Source organism: Mesocricetus auratus, unplaced genomic scaffold (assembly GCF_017639785.1).
Source record: "Mesocricetus auratus isolate SY011 unplaced genomic scaffold, BCM_Maur_2.0 Super-Scaffold_6730, whole genome shotgun sequence".
In the NCBI taxonomy this organism is placed as follows: domain Eukaryota; kingdom Metazoa; phylum Chordata; class Mammalia; order Rodentia; family Cricetidae; genus Mesocricetus; species Mesocricetus auratus.
In genome coordinates this window covers 69,859,496-69,878,726 of record NW_024429184.1, presented here as the reverse complement: position 1 = coordinate 69,878,726, position 19,231 = coordinate 69,859,496, and the positions used below count along the sequence as shown (strand labels likewise).

Sequence of the window (19,231 nt, the reverse complement as noted above, 5' to 3'; positions counted from 1 at the left end):
TGGCCCCGTTCACTCTGTACACTTGTAGGTGATGAAGGAATCTGATGAGGCTGCTACATCTCTAGTGAAAGCAGAGACCACCCACATGTATTCAGTGACACTTAAAACTGACTACTATGGTCTGCTTTGGTAATTTTTCCTCTTAACTACACTGTAACAGTGCTCTCAACAGTACAAAAAATTTGTAACCATGTGGTTGCTGTTCAGAGATTAAATAAAGAGAAAATCATAGGTGTTTTGATATAGCTACCATGTTGGAAACTTATATTTCCCAGTTTTTCTTCCTTGCTGTCTGGAAGAAATGAAATTGTATTTGTCAGTGAGTATGGTTTTGTAGAGGATTAATATGTGCGATTCTTAAATTATTTAAATAGAAAAGGAAAAGTGCTTTCATTACAGAAAAATATTTTTAATGTAGAAAAGATGAACATTTAGTAGCGTAATGAAATATAAACCGTTACTATACACAGTAATGGACTTACTGTTATAAGAGCCACTATTCCTCCCCCAGATTCTTAGAATCTAGGCGCACTGCATTGTAGAAAGGAAACAGTCCATGAAAACACATGGAAGAATCTCGTGACAACTGGGCAGCTTGTTTCAGAGGTTCCTGTACCTCTTCTAGGAGAACTGAGCAGGCCAGTGCTGGTATTTCTGCTTGTCCCCTCCTACCCCGTACAGTTTTCTAACCACCATCGCATGTGACAGTCCTCTGTGTTCTTGCCCCTAACACTTCCATATTTTATCTTCCCTAATCGATGATGACAAATGGTTTTGAATGAAGTCACCATGATTTAGGAAGTTGACACCACAAATTCTTTAGGTGGTGAAACTTCTAAGTACTACCATTGCACATTCACCAGTTAAAAGTTGGGTTTAAAAACACATTAAATAGAATTGAACTTAATAGAGAGGAAAAGGCACTTAATACTGCAATTTCCAAAACATAATTTGTCTGTCTTCTCCTCCTGTGATGATGCTGCTGCATTGTTCATTCATCCATATGCATGTCACGGCGCCTGGAAGACACGGAGGAATGAAACCCAGGGCAGATGCAACTGCACTGCCGACTTCTGTGTGCTAGTCACTAATGCTTGGCTTTCTATAGTAAAAACTCTGTAAGTTTGAAAACACCTGCCTCTACAGAGAACTTGAAAGCCTTTCAATATGAATCTAAAAGCAAAGTGATTGATGGCCAACACACACCTTGGCAAATGGTATAAGAAAAACAAGATTTATGGGAAGGGAAAATGGGCAGCCTGTGACTAGGTCTGCAGACTTAGACCTTTTCCATTGAAAGGTTCACATATAAATCCCTACACAATTGTAAGATACCTGTCTAAGAAGAACTAAAGCATATGAAATTATATGACAAGAAAACAGCCCTGCAAATGTAAGCTGACTACACTGAGTCTCTCGAGAGCTTGCAAATGAAAAGGAGAGGGAGCAGAAAACTTTACATGATACTGTATGTTGTAATTCTCTCCACATAATGCTTCCAGTAAGATCCATGTTCGATCCCCTGAAAAGCAGCCCTCAAGACTGGGATGTAGGAGTTGCAGTCTGATAGTAGGTTGGAGGATGCCTTAGTTTCCAGAGTTTATTTTTCCATTGTCTTTCAGTAACTGCATTCGTTTTAAGAGTCAATTGTACACCTTTGCCATAGTTTTTAATTCTACATGGAAGTAAAGATTTCTTTCAGAGGCTAAAATAAATATAAATTTTAAGGAACCTGAAAGACATACCTCTGGCCAACCAGAATGTGCAAGGGAACCCAGAGCACACATGGGGTCTGTCTAAGAGTGTTCCCTGTAAGAGTGTTCCCTGTTGGAAAGGGGTCCGAGTCAGAGAGCTCACCAGCTGATGCAATAGCCAGCCACACCCCACTCACCTGTGTGGCCCTGTATCCGCTCACTGATTTTCGCTCCAAGGAGGTCCCAAACAAACAGCTCACCAGACCGACTTCCAGATAAGACAGAATTTCCATCCCAGACGAAGCACCTGCAAGCATGATCAGGAGACTCCGTCATAAGGGGAAGTGTGCAGCCCTGGTCAGGCATGACCAGATGAAACAGTCACGAACATCCTGCAGATGCCACCACTGCACTCAGCAGCTGTACCTCTGTGGCTCCTCGGAGGCCATGGAGGAGATGAGCGTGCCTGTCTGCACATCGATCACCTTCAGACAGCCGTCTACTCCCGTGCTGAGGACATGGCGACTATCTGCCATAAAGACACAGGGAGCTGCTTCAGAAAGCAGGTCTCATCAGACTTGATTCCGAATCTACTACCTACTTCATTTTCCTTGAACTCCTTCAAGTTTTACCCCAGTTTCTAAGACCCTAAAATGAGATGGCCCCTTGATAAGAGATCATTTCCAGCGTACATGCTGATTCCTCCAGCTGGGGAATTAAAAGCAATATCCAACTTATAAATTACCAGTGTCAGAAGAATATGTATCCAGACATGAACCAGCCTTAGCTATAGGCAAAACCTCCTGTTAGTAAGGAATGTTTTTCCTTTGAATTTTAATTTTAGAGTTCTAGCTAAGCTGATGTGTTCTACATTCAAAAGGATAATACTTACCTGGGCTAAAAGCAGCATCACATACTGTCCCTGAATGGCATGAAATCTGGTGTAATAATGTTGCTGTAGTGAGGTCCCAAATATTTACCATGCCTTCTTTGGTGCCAGAAACTAACAGTGTGCTTACAGCATTTAAATTGATGGTATTGACCTAAGAAGAAATAGTGATAAATAATTAGCTCAGATTCACCATTAACTATGCCTTTGCTAGGCTCATTAAAATATCCACTCAAAATAATAAAAATTAAACTGTTCTATGTGCTGGTACAACTAATATGATTGTATTATATTTCAATATTATCAAAGACCATTTATTTTAAAATGAAGTAATATTCTTAAGTATGCCAGATAAATGCAAGTATATGAAATAATGGGAGTTGTAATCCTGTTTTCAAATGGCCTAAAATAGTCTCAAGAAGACCTACTATACCCAGCAAGTATCTGCCACAGTTAGGAGAAAGAAAAACTTGTATGGTCCAAGCAGCCTTAGAAAAACCATATACAAAAATAAGAAAGAAACAACAAAATGGTAAACAGAATACTGGAAATAATACTCTGAGAGGAATATGCACTCTAACTCTAAATATTAATGAATTAAAAAAACAAAATCTATTATCTGTTGTTTATATAAAACTCAGCTTTAAAGATAGGCACCATCACTTTAAAATAAAAGATTGGAAAATGTATTCCAAGTAATGGGATAGATGCAAGTAGGCTTGCCATCCTTACTATATGATAAAATGGATTCCAAATTAAAACTAATCATAGAAACAATGGAAGGTACTTCATTCTAATCAAGGGGTCAATCAAGTAGTCAGGAAAATATCACAATACTAAACACATACACCAAGCCCTGATGTACCCAATTTTATTAGAAGCATACTAATGGGATTAAGGCCAGGTAACACACTCACAATCATAGTAAATGATTTTTAATAACCCACCTTCTCCAAAAGACAGGTCATTTGGACAAAAAAATAAACAGAAATATCAGAATTAAATATTATCTTACTTCATATGATCCTAACATATCTATAGAATATTTCTCCAAAATACCAAATAATAAGCATTCTCTCGGCAGCACATGGAAGCTTCTTTAAAACAGACAACACGCTAAAACACAAAGCAAACCTTTGAAATAATCCCATGTATCCTATGTAACCATTATGTAAGAAAATAAAATCAACAGCAAACAAAAATCTAGTAAGTGTATTGACTCATGGAGATCAAACAATGGGTCAAAGAAGAAGTCATAAAGAAAATATTCTTGAAAATAAATGAAAATGAAACACATCACAACAAACCTCTGAGACACATTGAAAGTAATCCTATGGGGAAAATTTATATTTTCCAATGCCTACATTAAAAAAACAGAAGGCATAAATAAATGACTTAATGATGCAACTCAAGAAAAACAAGAACAAACCAAGTGGCTAGTAAGAAAAAAAAATCAAATCAGAAATTTAAAACAATATAAAGAAATCAATGAATTTAAGATCTGATTCTTTGAGAAGATAAGCAAGATTGACAGACCCTTGGTCTAATTAGCCAAAAGAGAGATGACTTACGTTAGCAGAATTAAGAATAAGGAAACATTACAACAGACAATAGAAATACAAAACATTATAAGCAACAGTTTAAAAACCTGTTCTTTATTAATTGGAAAATATAATAAAATAGATGAATTTCTTGACTCCTCCAAATTACCTTAGTTAAACCAAGAAGAGACCAACAACATACACCCTCCCTGGGGATTGGAGTGGAGATTGGGTGGGGGGCTGGGGGAACTGGTGGAGGGCGGGGGAGGAGGGGAGGAAGAGGGAGCTAGGATTGACATGTGAAGCAAGCTTGTTTCTAACTTAAAAAAAAAAAGAAAAAGAAAGGGGCTGGAGCGATGGCTCAGTGGTTAAGAGCACTGGTTTCTCTTTCAGAGGACCCAGGTTCAATTCCCAGCACCCACACTGTAGCTCACAGCTGTCTATAACTCCTGTTCCAGGGGATCTGACACCCTCACACAGACATGCATGCAGGTGAAACATCAATGTAAATAAGATACAAATAATTTTAAAAATAATAAATAAAAGAGTAAAACTAAACTAATAAAAAGCCATCATTCTGACTAAAAATGTCCAGGCTCAGATGGATTCACAGCAGAACTACCAGAATGTCAAAGAACCACAACCATTTTTTCATAAAAATAAAAGGCCCACTGACAAACTTTTCCATGAAGCCAGTATTGCTCTATACTACCAAAGCAAGTGAAGACACAACAAAAATCAAAACTACATACTAACATCCCACAATAACATACTAGTAAACTGAATATAAGCATATATCCAGAAGATCAAGATTGCTTTATCCTGGAAATGCAGTTAGTCCAACAAAAATAAACATAATCATATAAAGACTTAAGACAAAAACCACATCATCTGAATAGATACAGAAAAATGCTATGACAAAATCCAACATGTTTTCATAATAAATGTTCTAGACAGAGTAGAGCTGGAGGGAACCCATAACATAATAAAAGCTATATATGATAAACCTACAGCCAACATTAATTTAAGTGGAGAAAAAATTAAAGCAATCTCCTTATCAGGAACAAGACAGGGCTGTCCATTACCTTCACTCCTTTTCAATCCAGTGCTGGAAGCACTAGCTGAGCAATAAGGCAAGAGAGGAAAATGAAAAAGTAGGAAAAGACATCAAATTATCCCTATTTGATTTGATACTGTACATAAGAGATCTCAAATAGTCTACTATAAACTTGGAGAAACAACAATTCAGCAAAGTGGCAAGGTACAAATTCAACTTTAAAAAATCTTTCTATATGTCAGTAAATACACTGAGAAAGAGATCATGGGTACATTTCCACTCAAATAGCATTGAAGCAATAAAATATCTTTGAATAAAACTAACCAAGAAGTAAAAGATCTTTATAGTAAAAACTTCAAATTGCCAAAGAAACTTTGAGAAAGACACTAGAAAATGAAAAGACATCCCATGTTCATGGATCAGTATTGTGAAAATGACCACCTTACCAAAAGCAATTTACATATTCAATGCAATTCCAATCAAAATATCCATAACATTTTTCACAAGAAAAGAAAAACAAATTCAAGTACAATCAGAACAGACTTCAGATAGCTAAAGCAATCCTACACGAAAGGAATAATACAGGAAAGATTGTAATTCCAGGCTTGCAATAACACAACATGGTACTGGCATAAAAATAGGCATGTAGGCCAAAGGAATAAAAGGGAAGACCCAAATATGAAAATTCATAACTATTATCACCTGATTATTTGATATAAAGGCAAAAAACAAATCCTGGAGAAAAGATGGCATCTTCTATAAATGGTACTGGCAAAACTGGATGTCCATATGTGGAAGAATGAAATTATACCCATATCTATCCTATTACACAAAAATTATATCCAAGTGGATCAACGACCTCAATTTTAAATGCAAAACAATGCTAAAGTTGCTAGAAGAAAACACAGGCAGTACCTGATACAAGTGTAAGAAAGGACTTTCTTAACACAACTCTGTTTGCCAAGGAATTAAGGCAAGCAATTTGACAAGGGCCTCATAAAACTTCCAAACAACTAAAAAAACAATCAACTGGTGTAGAAGAAACCCATAGGATAGGAGAGAATTAATCCTCACAGGATTGATATCCAGAATATACAAGGAACTAAAACAAAATACAGCAAAAAACAAAACAAAACAAAAAACTCCAAAGTCAAAGAAACAAATGACCCAGTTGAAAAAATGTGCTAGGGATCTAAACAGAGCTCTCAATAGAAGAAATAAAAATAGCTAAAAATACTTTTAAAAGTGTTCATCATCCTTAGCAATTAAGGAAATGAAAATTAAAACTACTTTGAGATTTCATTTCACCCCAATCAGAATGACTAAGATCAACAAAACAACTGACAACAAATGCTGAAGGTTGAGACACAGGAACCTTCATTCATGGTTAGTGGGAATGCAAATTCGTGCAGCCACTCTGGAAATCAGTATGGAGAATCCTCAAAAAAACTGAAAAATAATCCAAAGAACTCAACATCCTATTCCACAGATATTTGCTCAGCCATATCCATTACTATCCTATTCACACTGCTAGGAACTGGAAACAACATAAGTAAGCAACAGATCATTGGAGAGTGAAGATGTGGTGCATTGGTACCCAGTGCAATACTATTTAGCTGTACATAAAAATGAAATTCTCAGGTAAATGGATGCACCTAGGAAAGACTATACTGAGTGAGGAAACCCCTACCCAGAAAGGCAGATGCCACACATTCTTTCTCATCTGTAGTTTCTAGCTCCAAATGTGAGTAGACAACACAGAAACTAGGAAAGTGTAAAGGGAGCACAGGTATGGGGGGGGGTATCAGGTACAGGTGAGATGGAAAATGGAATAATGAGGAGGAGGCTCCAGCTGGGGGAGACCATTTCAGAAGAGATGAGGCCTCAAGGAATCATATTGCTTTATACTGACATAAAGTTATACACAGAACTCAGATGACTTGAGCTGGATCTGACCCGAAAGCCTCTTTCCTGTGGTCTAGCTTCCATGGCCCCAGAAATTACTATGCAAGTTGCTAAGGGAAGGAGGCAATTAAACAGTCTCATTCATCTCTAATGCCCAGGAACCAAGAGAATTACCAGCATTGTATGATATGTACAGAAGCGCAGTAGTAATCAACAGCTATCCAATTGCACTTAAGGATACTTAACAGGAGGGAAAACATTCCTGGAAACATTCCTAAGTTAGCCAGCTTCTTGGGAACTGATGAGGTCATGCACTTTAGAGGACAATCTACTACTACCACTTTTCTAAACCTTGTCCTTACACCCACAGATAAGTATAGTTACCATCCCTGATCAAAGAAGTCTCTCTTCATAGCAAATGGAGACCATCACGGAAAACCACAACTGCACACAATGTAGGGAGCCCAGCTCCAGTGGATACATCTGCATCATAGCTCAAGGAACATGGAGAAGAGCGGGCAGAGAGAATGTGGGAGTCAGAATGCCAGGAGACAGTTGTGAAATAGTCTCTCTCAGAAATGGCTACATAGACAAGACTGAAACAATGGCAGTATCAACGGACATGTGGAAAAGGGAAAAGTTTACGGGGTCTCACTACTCAACAAGGAACTATGGCAATTCATGACCACCTTTCCCAGGGATGAGCTTTCTTATTGGTTGTTCAATGCAGAGTAGTCAGCCTTGAGACCATCTATACCCCACCAACAAAAGCAGACTCAGCAGGCTGTATTTATATATATCTATACATACACATATGCACATACATATATGTGTATGTATGTAACAATAATAAAGAAAAAGAGGCTATCAACTTGAGAGTTAGAGGACTTGGTAGGGGCTCAAGGGGTGTTAGGTGGGAGCAGCTGAAGGGAGGAAATGGAGGTGAGAAGGTGATATATATATATATATATATATATATATTTTTTTTTTTTTTTTTTGGTTTTTGGAGACAGGGTTTCTCTTTGGCTTTGGAGACTGTACTGGAACTAGCTCTTGTAGACCAGGTTTGTCTCCAACACACAGAGATCTGCCTGCCTCTGCCTCCTGAGTGCTAGGATTAAAGGCGTGTGCCACCACTGCCCAGCTGAGAAGATGATATAATTCCATTTCAATTAAAAACGTAAGTTAAAAAGTTAACTCTGAATAATAAATCATACTAAAGTGCCAAACTACTTGGAGCAGGGCTGATCATGACTATCTGAAGGCTTTGTAAAATGAAAGAGCTTTCCATTTGAATACCATCTTGAATTGCATACTAAGTGTCTTCAACTTCATAATTTGAAGACCATGAAAACTCAGTGCCAATTCACAGGTGCTGTGTATAGGCAGTACTGTATACTATAGCCTCAAGACACAGAAGCATGCCTCAATAAGCCAGCAGGAACAGGTTCTGTTTTGGCTGTGCTGCTAGGCTGTGCGTTCTTGGCCATCCCCGACAGCCTGTCAGTGTTCTCAGTTTGGAGATAGCTACCTCTGGGAACAGATGGTCCCTTCTACCTTCTAGGTCAGAAAGCATGAAAGCGTATGGTCCTACCTCAGAAGTGACATTCTGAAAATTAACTGGGACAGAAGCTAATTCTCTCAGGTAAATGTGCAAACAAACCAATTAGAGGTGGACAGGAAGGCAGAATCAAATACCTAACAGGATCAGCAAAAGAGCTGGCCTATAAACGCTAATATGCAAACAAAAAAAAAATGAAGGAAAAACAAAAACAAATCCAAGTACTTAACTGCCCACCCCCGCTCTGGACCTAGAGTTTTGCTGTTAGACTCACACTGACATCATGTTCCAGCTCAGCCACCAACTCAAACTGGTGTCTTTTGGTACCTGGCATTTCTGCAGGAACACCGGACCACACCTAGGACAGAGCACATTGCAGAAGGAATTTTTAAACTTTAATCCAAAATTCTCCACACATTTGCAAAAGGCTACCATTCAGCATGTCTGCCAGTGAATGCTGGGATAGGTCCAGCACCTCCCCATGGGCTTCCTCCCCATAGGTACACACATGCCTCGGTCCACATCCAGCCCTTCAATGTGTTTGGCTTGAGCACTGTGTGACTCAAGATGATGTTGAGTGCACAAGTGTTGCAGTGTGATGTTTCAAGAAGTAGGTAACCAAACCCCGTATTATAATATTATGAATAGGTTGGGAAAAGACTTCTGACAAATTCTGTAAGAAACATAGTGGTTTTTGTTTCTTTCATGTACACAGAGTCATGGAAATCTAAGGTGTATAGCACTGGAGCAGTTGGTACGGGAAAAGCACAAGAGAGTCTGGAGAGAAAGCACAGAAACTGAGAATACACAGATGCCTGTTTCATATTTAAACACGCTGATCTTTCAATGATTCCTCAACGTGACTTTCACTGTTAGGGTTAACTGATCAACTAGGAGGGCTCTAGTCTTTGTTTGCAGACATCAAGCAATAAGGCTCCGATTCTGTTTCTGAACAAGGCCTCTGAACACCTAGGTGAACACACTGCAGAAGCACATGGTGAGACAGACCCTATTATTGAAGACACAACACATATGTATTGAAGGGCCTAAGAAATCAAGCCAGAACTGACCTGGAAATTTGTTCCCTGATAGCAAGTGTCAGTCACAGGGCTAGGGGTGGGTCATGAATGGATTTATCAAACAGTGGACCTGCATGCTATTATACTGACATGCCGGTCAAAATATGCTTGCTGTATACAATAATGACTTTCCAAGTAGATCTGAAGTCTACTCCACAGGAAGGAATTCATGTCTTGTCCTATAAACCTGCTCAAAGGCCCAGGGCTGGAGAAGTCCTAGGCCTTAGTTGAAAGCCTATTACTGCTGTTTTGCTGAACAGTTACATTGCCAATCTGCCGTTTATATATTTATGTTTAGGCCCATAGATGGGTGCTGCTCTCAACCTTGGTCAGGGAAGCTGCTTCCTGCAGTAGGAAACAGTCAGTGTAGACCCTCCTAACTCAGTCAAGTGCTGAGAGTAAGTGACTGTTGCTTTCTCAGTCCTTCATGGACATTGACACCAACAGGCCAGTGCTGAGGTGGAAGAGTCTGTAGGACGGGGAGAGTGCTGTGAGATGTCTTCCCGATATGGCATGGCTCTTGCACTCACAAACTTACTTCAGCATAAGACTTCCACAACATTCTGTCATGGATAGGAGAAGCCCTCCCGAGGCTCTGTCCCTAGTTAAACAGGGACAACTTGTTGGGCAGGGGGTGCCATTTTCTTTCAGGGGTGCGGCATCTGATATGCTACCTAAGTTCTTGTGGATGGCGGACATCCATTCTGCATGTGGACAACACTAACTGGAATCTGGGTTTAAAAACAGAGGAGGAAGATTCCAGCATGCAAGGGGGAGGTATTGTGAGAGTGAAAAGGAGGGAAGATTTGTGTTGGATATGATCAAGATACTTTATATGCACGAGTAAAACTATCAAAGAACAAAAAACGATATTTGGAGGAAATGCACAGCACATAAACTTTAAGAAAATGGAAAAAATTCACATATCCTTATATATCATTTACATACTTCCTGAACATATTGATAGGAAGCTGAATGGCCACCAATACTTTATGACATTTTCAGTGAAAAAGTATATACAAACCTTTACAGTAGAGTCCCAAGATGCAGAATACAGCCTGTTGTTATGCCAACAGATCTTACTGACAGCATCATCATGTCCCATCAGTGTGTCTTGGCGTCTTCCAAATGCTATGGAATAAAAATAGCTAAAAGATAACAACAACTATTAAAATAATAGCCAAGCTTAATTTTAAGATTCTTAAGCATGCATTTAAGAAACAAATATTATTTCTAAACTACTAATGATTATTAAAATTACAAATTGTTCTTATATTATTAAAGGAAAAATATTCAACATTTGAATTTTAAATTAGATTACTTCTGAATCTATCTTAACTACATTTTCACCTGAGTTTAAAAGTTAGAAAAAAAATAGATTCTCACTACAGAAATTATTACATTGAAATAATGGTATTTGAACCCAATGATACTGTCCTTATCTCTAATACACATCCACTAGGGGGAGCCCTCTTATCCCTCAGATCCACATGTGAGGTGGCCACTAAGCATGAAGAATTAATTACAAAGCAGCAGGCTCAGATACATACACATTATTATCCCATGAAGAACTTATGACAGTGGTGTCTCCTGGCAAAAGTAAACAAGATGATAAAGCCTGAAATACAAAATATCTGCTATTAATGACTTGCAATAATTAGTAAACCCTTTACTGGTATACCTCTGTCACAGGTTCCTGCCAAACAGATGCCAGATTCTTTCTATAGTGGCTTTCCTCAAACCACTCATGGCTCAGAGTTGCTAAGTTCAGATGTATGCTTTTCTCCCAAGGAATACTGTGACCCAGCCTGATGTTTCTTGGCTTCCCATACTGCTGGAGAAATGCTGCTAATCTGGAGTAGATCATGGTAGTACAGTCATTAAGGATGAAGTGGCCCTCCCTGTATTGCAGAGATGTGGCTAAGGAAAACATTCAAAGTTCCTAAGTGAATTTCAAATTTTCTTGGAGTGTTGATATTAAAAAGAAGGCAATTCTTTAATAACTGGTTTTATTTCCCAAGTAATCAGAAGTGCCTAAATTATTTAAGTAGCACAGTAATTCTTTTCTGACCTAAAAGAAAGGATAAACTTATTAAGGAGAATTCTACTGGGTATTCAAGATTTCAGGTTAAAATGAAATCATACTAGTATGAGAAGAAGCAAGGAGAAACTGCCTTTCTTACTCCTGCCAGCCTCCCTGCCTCCTTCCCTGCCTCCCTGCCTGCCTCCCTCCCTCCCTGCCTGCCTCCCTGCCTCCCTCCCTCCCTGCCTGCCTGCCTGCCTTCCTGCCTCCCTCCCTCCCTGCCTGCCTGCCTCCCTCCTCCCTCCCTGCCTCCCTCCTTCCCTCCCTCCCTCCCTCCCTCCCTCCCTCCCTCCCTCCCTCCCTCCCTCCCTCCCTCCCTCCCTCCCTCCCTCCCTCCCTCTCTTTCTCCCCTACTCCAGGTCCAGAAGCCAGGGTCTTGCACATGCTAGGCAAATGCTCAAACATGGAACTACATCCCAGGCTCCATGGGTTTCTGCTATAACACTGATAAAATGAACTTACCATATTTGAAAATGATATGCTTCTTTGTAGCATTTTGGATTCCTTAGAAAACATCTTCAAAGTGGAATCTAAGAGTCAGAACAGAGATGAAAGCTTTCTGAAGCCTTATAGATGCCAAAGTCAGCCACCCTACCTACTCTTGGAGGGCAAAAGTCAGCATCATTCCACAGAAAAGTAAGTGTGTGCAGGGATTGGAGGCCTGGCCAACATTAAGATTCTATGACTATAACTTCATGATAGATCAGCTGAAACCACACAGTCCCAGCACAGACATGGTTTACCACCGACATCTCTAAAGGCCTGCAAGCGCAGGGAAGCCCCACGCTCAAGTGTGTGGAAAGATATAGAGGAGGGAGGCCGAAATCTTAATATTGAAACAAATTTTATCCCTTTAAAAAATTTACAGGTGTGTGAGAGTGTATATAAGTGTTTTGAAAATGCATTTATGTGTACCCTACACATGACTACTGTGTGAAAAGACCAGAAGAGGGTGGTGGGTTTCCTGGAACAGGAGTTCTAGACAGTTATAAACTAACATGGGTGTGCTGGAACCACACCCATGTTAGCTAAAGAGTTGTATTTTTAAACACTGGGCCATCTCTCCAGGCCCAATTTTAATTTTAAGAAAACAAAGATTTTTGGCAATACAAGTAATTTTTTTAAATGAATGGCCTGATTACATAGTGACATTTTTTCAATTATTTATAGATGAGGAGTACTTGTATTTTTATTTATTTTCCTTTTTTACTGAGGAAGGAAACTGTTTTGTACCTAAAGTTGGTACTGAGAATCCTGCGCTCTGCCCCCCCCCTCCTGTTTCATAAAGCGACTGGCAGAGCAGGGCTGGAACTGGAGAGACAGGTAGGGTCCAGATAACAACTGGAAGGCAGTAGGGATGCAGAAGCTGATGAGTCATGATGTGCAAGTCAAACACTTCTAGTCCCTCAGCAGGCCAGATGCCAGTAAGTGCAGACACTGGCTGGGCGAACACTAGCTTATAAAAGAGTAATAATGCAGGAGTGAAAATACCCAAATGTTCAATTTCCTGCACTGACAGACATTAGTTCACCAACACACACTGTTAAAAACCTAGAGCAGAGGCTCAGTGAACAAACACTACCATGGGATCAAAGCCATGGATGTGATCTCCAGCACCACAAACAAATCACAAGACTCACAACTTAATGTTCCTACAGACAGGTATTCTATCATGCAGTAACTACTTCCTAGATATCTAACATGGTAAATGTCAGAACAGGCTTTTAACAAAATTCTTTTTTATGGAAGCATAAAGCAGCTGAGACACTTTTATCAAAACCAAAGTTGCTCTCCCAGAACCAGAAGTCACCAGGTTAAACACAGCAGTGGGAGCTGATCGATCCCTCAGGTGCTGATGACTGTGAACAATCACACTGTGCATTTGAGCAAGAAATTCAACTTCAAGGCAAATATTAGAATGCATATAGACCAGTGATACTAAAATCTAAACTTCAAAAGCTTAAATTAATGTAAGTGTTTAATATTAACAAAAATCCATCCTTTTTAGCAAGCTTACAAAGCAGTGGTACAATTTATAAGCTGGGAGAGATCTGAAGCCTTGATGGTCATAACATAAGACTCATGCTTACAAGGTCACATGAGTACAAAGATCTGAAGATTTGACAAACCATGCCAGACAAACCTTACAAACCACTAGCCCAATGGTTCTCAACCTTACTAATGCTACAGTCCTTTAATACAGTTCCTCATGTTGTGGTGACCCCCATCCACAAAACTATTTTGTTGCTACTTCATAACTGTAATGTTGCTACTGTTATGAATCATAATGTAAGTATCTGACATGCAGAACATGTGATATGTGATCCCTGTGAAAGGGTCATTCCACCCTAAAGGAGTCACAATCCACTGGTTTAATTTTAAAGACCCAAGTGTTTGTTGGTTGCTTAATGGATCAACACAGTGTCTAGAAATCCTGGCAAAACACAGATAGCTTCCTCCTTCCTGAGCAGAACAGTAAATATCCTTACATGTCCAGTGTAGGGTCCAGCCTTTACTACAGAATCATTCTGTAGATTTTCTGGAAGATTCTACTTTATGGAATCCAAGGTGGTATGTGAAAAGAAAAGAATGAAATGCTACAGATAGCACACCACAGCAGCAGAAGGTGGGCACAATTACTCATCTACCTGGATGAGCTTATCTGTATAGCATCATTATAAACATGATAGATGGAAACTACAGTCTCTTGTACTCATCTAGGACTAAAGAGTAGTAGCTTCATTAAAAACAATCACTAGCTTTGTCAGAACTGGTTGTCCTGACACTGAAGCACACTTCAATTAATGACAGATAGACCTCCAGGAAAACACATGTTCAGCAAGAGATGAGTTTTGCTGTTTTTCTAGACTAGCACAGACAAATTCTAATGTATCATTAGGATACAGTCAATAAGGCACAGATACATTATCAATACATGAATTCATTGTCTTGTTATAATCATCAAAACACTTGTAGAGCTATATGCTGAATGTCAAGGTGAAACTGAACAGCAGATCTGCATTCCACAAGCTATATGCACCATCACCCTGGTGGTCTGGCTTTGTCCTGGCTACTCCTCTATGCCATTCTGAGTTCTGCAGGCCATGCAGTTGACCTGGAACCTCTTGCAGTAAGATAGCCTGGAGTCAGCAAGGCCTTGGCTAACAGACTTCCTGCCTTGTGTCTTCATTAAGGGAACCTTGTTGGCAATAGGAAGCCTTTCCTTTCTGGCAACCTACAACAAAACTTTTCTAAGCCTATTTTATATGAAAGCAGCACAGCCAGTACAGTAAAGCTCAGACACTGTAATTCCAGCTGAAGAGTTTCTCAGGCAGGAAAACATACCTTGTGACGTGGTAAAGACTGAAGAGCCATTGCAAGACACTGCTATCCCTGTAACCGCCCTGTGGAAAGTCAGAGTTTCATAATTTACCATTAGCCATGTGCTGGGATACCTGCTTTACTTTTACTAAGTTCCCTTCATTTTGTCTTCATAGCTTCTGCACTCGGACTGTCCCCTGTGTGTCCCTGCTATTACCAGTCATTGCTTGGCAATGCCCATCTTTGCTTAGATAACACCCTGCTGCTAGAAATCCCTCCCACTCTTTGCTCCCCAAGCTGCTGCAGATGATGCTGACAAGTTTCTGACAAGTGGAAACTGCTTCTCCCACAAACCCACCTTACATGACCAGCCCCAAAGAGACTATTCTTTACACTTAGTTTGCTTCATTTAGAGCACACTGTCCCTAATGACTGCCAATGGTGTGCGCATGGGGTTCTAGAGGGCCCTTTTAAAGAACATCCGTGGCTCAACCATTAAATGTTACTCATATAAGCACAGTTTATTCACACCTTTACCATCTTGTCCTGGACCACACGGTCTCTTTTTATGTGCCTTTCTGGGAAGCTGACGGAAGAAAAGCTATTCTAAAAGAAGCAAGGTAGAACTAGCTGTCTATGTTCAAGATGCTATACACTGCTTTGAGCCACATTAAAACAAAACCAGGCATTAGCACACCCAAATCTACTCATCACCAACGGAGCACGTGACTGCCAGCTGCGTGGAACTGCTGACAGCCATGAGCTGTACTAGGGCCTGGGCTCAGGCTTGGGTTCTTTATGAAGCAGCCTGGCCCATTAGACCTACTCCTAACAGAGTACACAAACATCTTGAGCATAGTGGACACGGAAGGCTTCCATTCACAAACCCGATGCCATTTAAAAATTATGTAGATTTTATGATGTATATGTTTGTTTCTCTCCTTCCCCCTCTCCCTGTCTTTCACTCGTTCTGAAATCCCTTTTTCCTCTCACCATGTTTGACTTCATTATCTTATGGTGCCTCTCTTTTTCTACCGATGCATTTCTATTATCTTACAAAAGATCATTATTAATTTTCCCATTCATCCATACATCCACTCACTCACTCACTTACCCTTATACAACTTTTTGCATGCGAATATGTATGTGGTATGCATGTGTATTCACATTTGCATGTCTGTGGAAGCATGTGTCTGTGTGGGTATGTGTGCATGTGGAGTCCTAAAGTTGATATCGGATGTCTTCCTTGATGGCTCTCTGCATTCTTTAGTGAGATAGGGTCTCTCACTGAATCTCTGGCTAGCTAGCTTGCCCATGGAGTCTCTGTCTCTGTCTGCTGAGTTCTGGGAATACACATGGCCACTATACCTGCCCAGCTTTCACAAGGGTCCTGGATTACAGATGGTCACTACACCTGCCACTTTTACATGGGTTCTGGATTACAGATGGCCACCACACCTGCCACTTTTACATGGGTTCTGAATTACAGATGGCCACTGTTTCTGCCCAGCGTTCTAGGGTTCATGGGTTCTAGGAAGGCTGAGAACCACTATTCTAGAACAACCTATGACAAAAATGACAGTATGAAAGAGCATGGGGCCCAAAGCAGATCATTTGGTGCCAAATCTTTCTTTACTACAATGGCTTCATATCACAAATCACTGTAGTCATGCTGTAGGCTAGAAATCAATGATGGCAACATTGAATGGACACTTCCCATGTGACTTGGCATCTATGGTTCACCCCTACACCAAGATCCCAGCTTTTACACAGACTGGAAGCACAGGCATTCTTACTCTTTGTGGATTTTGTACTGCTCGTGTAGCTGCAACTTGGTGATATTATTCCAAGCCAGACTTCTGCTTTCCTCGGTCAGGTCTTCAAATGACTCCTCCCCTGGAGAAACTACATGAAACTGGTGCTAAGTGAGTCTGTAAATCACAGAAAGGCACCTTTGCATTCTATTAAAGTTAAGGAACCAAGAAAAAAGCCACCCACCAAAATATGCTTTCACAGGTATCCATTCGTCACATAGCCCAGCGGTGACCAAGAACAAATTAGACATAGAAAGGTCCACTGAAAGCTCCAGGCTTCCTAGTGTTTACAGAGTCCTGACATGTCCAGTCACTTAGGCCTCATAGGAAACAAACGTCCAAGTAGCCACTTCCTTCTGAGCCTTCCCCTTTGTAAAACTTAAGCATTGCCTAGGAATGTTGAAGCTTTACTTTGGTTTTGAGAAGGAGACAGAAAACAAGAAATCAGACAAGGCTTCGGGTTTCTCAAAGGGTTTCTGGGCAGAAGTAAGAGCATGAAGAGAAGCTGGAGTAATCACCCTGGTTAAAACAGTACAGTGGTGGTTATGGTTGCTGACTAAGGGATGAAGACAGCATTTCTGACCTAACCCTGTATGTCTTCAAATAGTATTTTAAGCTGCCCCTTAAATAATGCAAAGTAGGCTTAGCTACTCTTGTAGCATCCCCAAAAGGCTCAGCGTGCCTTGGTGTCATGAGACAAAACTGAAAGAAAAGGAAACATTTTGCTAATGAGATGCTGTGTGCTGTCACATGGCTCCTCATGTGAGGCTCTGTGACATGTGAAATGTGGTTACATGGTTGATGATATGGGATCTTTCCATCTTAACGTTCAGCTTAACAGCCAGAATGGCCTGGATGGAAGAGATTCTATACACACACTTGCCACATGCTAATAAAATTAAATAAGAAAAAAGAACCAGAAAGCAAAAGCAGTGTGAACTGAATTCAAGCTATGTATGTGGGTTTGGTAGAGTCAAGGCCAGGGGAAATCTGTTCTAGAAAAAGTGTGGAGCAGGTAACTGTTGAAGCATGCATGGCTGGGAACATGTCTGACAGTGCTACTAAGCACTGAGTGGCAACTTCAAAACCACAGGATCAGAGGGAGCCAGGACAACCACGGTCACAGTAAATGACCACTTCACAAAGTTGAAAGTTACAAACAACATTCAACAAAAACATGAGTAGAAGAAATATGTTTGTTTTGTGGTGCTTGGGACTGAGGCTAAGGTCCTGCACATACTAGGAAGGTAGGATCTCTGCCACCAAAGCAGCCCAAAGCCTCCTACAGATGCCAATCAAATAGCTTTAAACAACTCAGCAGTTTGTGTTTATTCTCTGCTTTATGTTAATCACAAAAGACAAAGGCCCTTACCTTATGTCTACTCTTTACACGACTTACCCGGGGAATCTGTCACAGAAGCGCTGTAGCTGGAGGCTTGGGACACACTTTTAAATTTTGGGGTGATTCTTCGAGGATGTGGTGTCACAAACAACTGTTTTGGTGTCTGCCCAAATTCCAAAATTTGGGTCAGCATGGCTACTTTCTCATCAGGATCCTCAATGCTTTAGGAAGAAACACAAAAGATCAGTAAACCACCAGGTTCAAGTTTCTGAAGCATGAACTTCAATCAGTGTAGATCAACTGGGAGACAAAAACTCAAATAAAAAGCAAGGAGCTTCATACCCCTTTTCATAGTATTTTTTTCCTTTGTTTTATCTGTTTTGTTTTGGAGCAGTTTCTCTGTGTAGCCCTGGCTGTCCTGGAACTCACTCTGAAGACCAGGCTGGTCTCAAACTCAGAGATCTGCCTGCCTCTGACTCCCAAGCACTGGGTTAATACTGTCAGGCAGTGGTGGTGGATGCCTCGAATGTATGGGTGCCTGAGGAGGCCAGAAGCCAGCACTAGATTCCTCAGAGCTAGAGTTCTAGGTAGCTCTGAGCTGCCTAGCCTGGGCGCTAGGAATCAAACTCAAGTCCTTTCAAAGAGCAGCAAGAATTCTTAACTGCTGAGCTAACTCTCTGCTCTCTGTCCCCTATTTTCTGTGTCTTAGCAACTAACAATGTTGAAGGCAAGACATAAATCCTTTCAAAATGTCTATACCTTAACTTCTCAAATAAGTGTATTACTAATTCATATCTAAGTGCTTTATAGTGAAGCAGAGACACCTTATAGACATACACATACCTGTTTAAGTCTACGCCACCTTCATAGGTCAGGGGATGAAATACTGAAACAGAGACATAAACATTATTGAACAAAGCACACATTTCATTATAAATACCCTGC

General features: G+C 40.3%; 1 protein-coding gene across 3 annotated transcripts in view; it reads right to left on the bottom strand.

Moving 5' to 3' along the window:
• Positions 1–19,231, bottom strand: part of Nsmaf (neutral sphingomyelinase activation associated factor) — a 61,126-nt gene that overhangs the window by 3,002 nt on the left and 38,893 nt on the right. The window contains exons 20-31 of one of the 3 annotated variants that reach the window (XM_040741475.1): positions 19,130–19,172; positions 18,344–18,507; positions 16,927–17,035; positions 15,155–15,213; positions 12,272–12,339; positions 11,277–11,344; positions 10,751–10,874; positions 8,922–9,005; positions 2,587–2,737; positions 2,121–2,223; positions 1,892–2,001; positions 394–1,019 (exon numbers count right to left, since the gene is read on the bottom strand). In XM_040741475.1, coding sequence (XP_040597409.1) covers positions 925–1,019; positions 1,892–2,001; positions 2,121–2,223; positions 2,587–2,737; positions 8,922–9,005; positions 10,751–10,874; positions 11,277–11,344; positions 12,272–12,339; positions 15,155–15,213; positions 16,927–17,035; positions 18,344–18,507; positions 19,130–19,172 — 1,178 coding nt within the window. In that variant the 3' untranslated portion in view covers positions 394–924. The other 2 variants (XM_040741474.1, XM_040741473.1) reach the window with 2 other exon arrangements.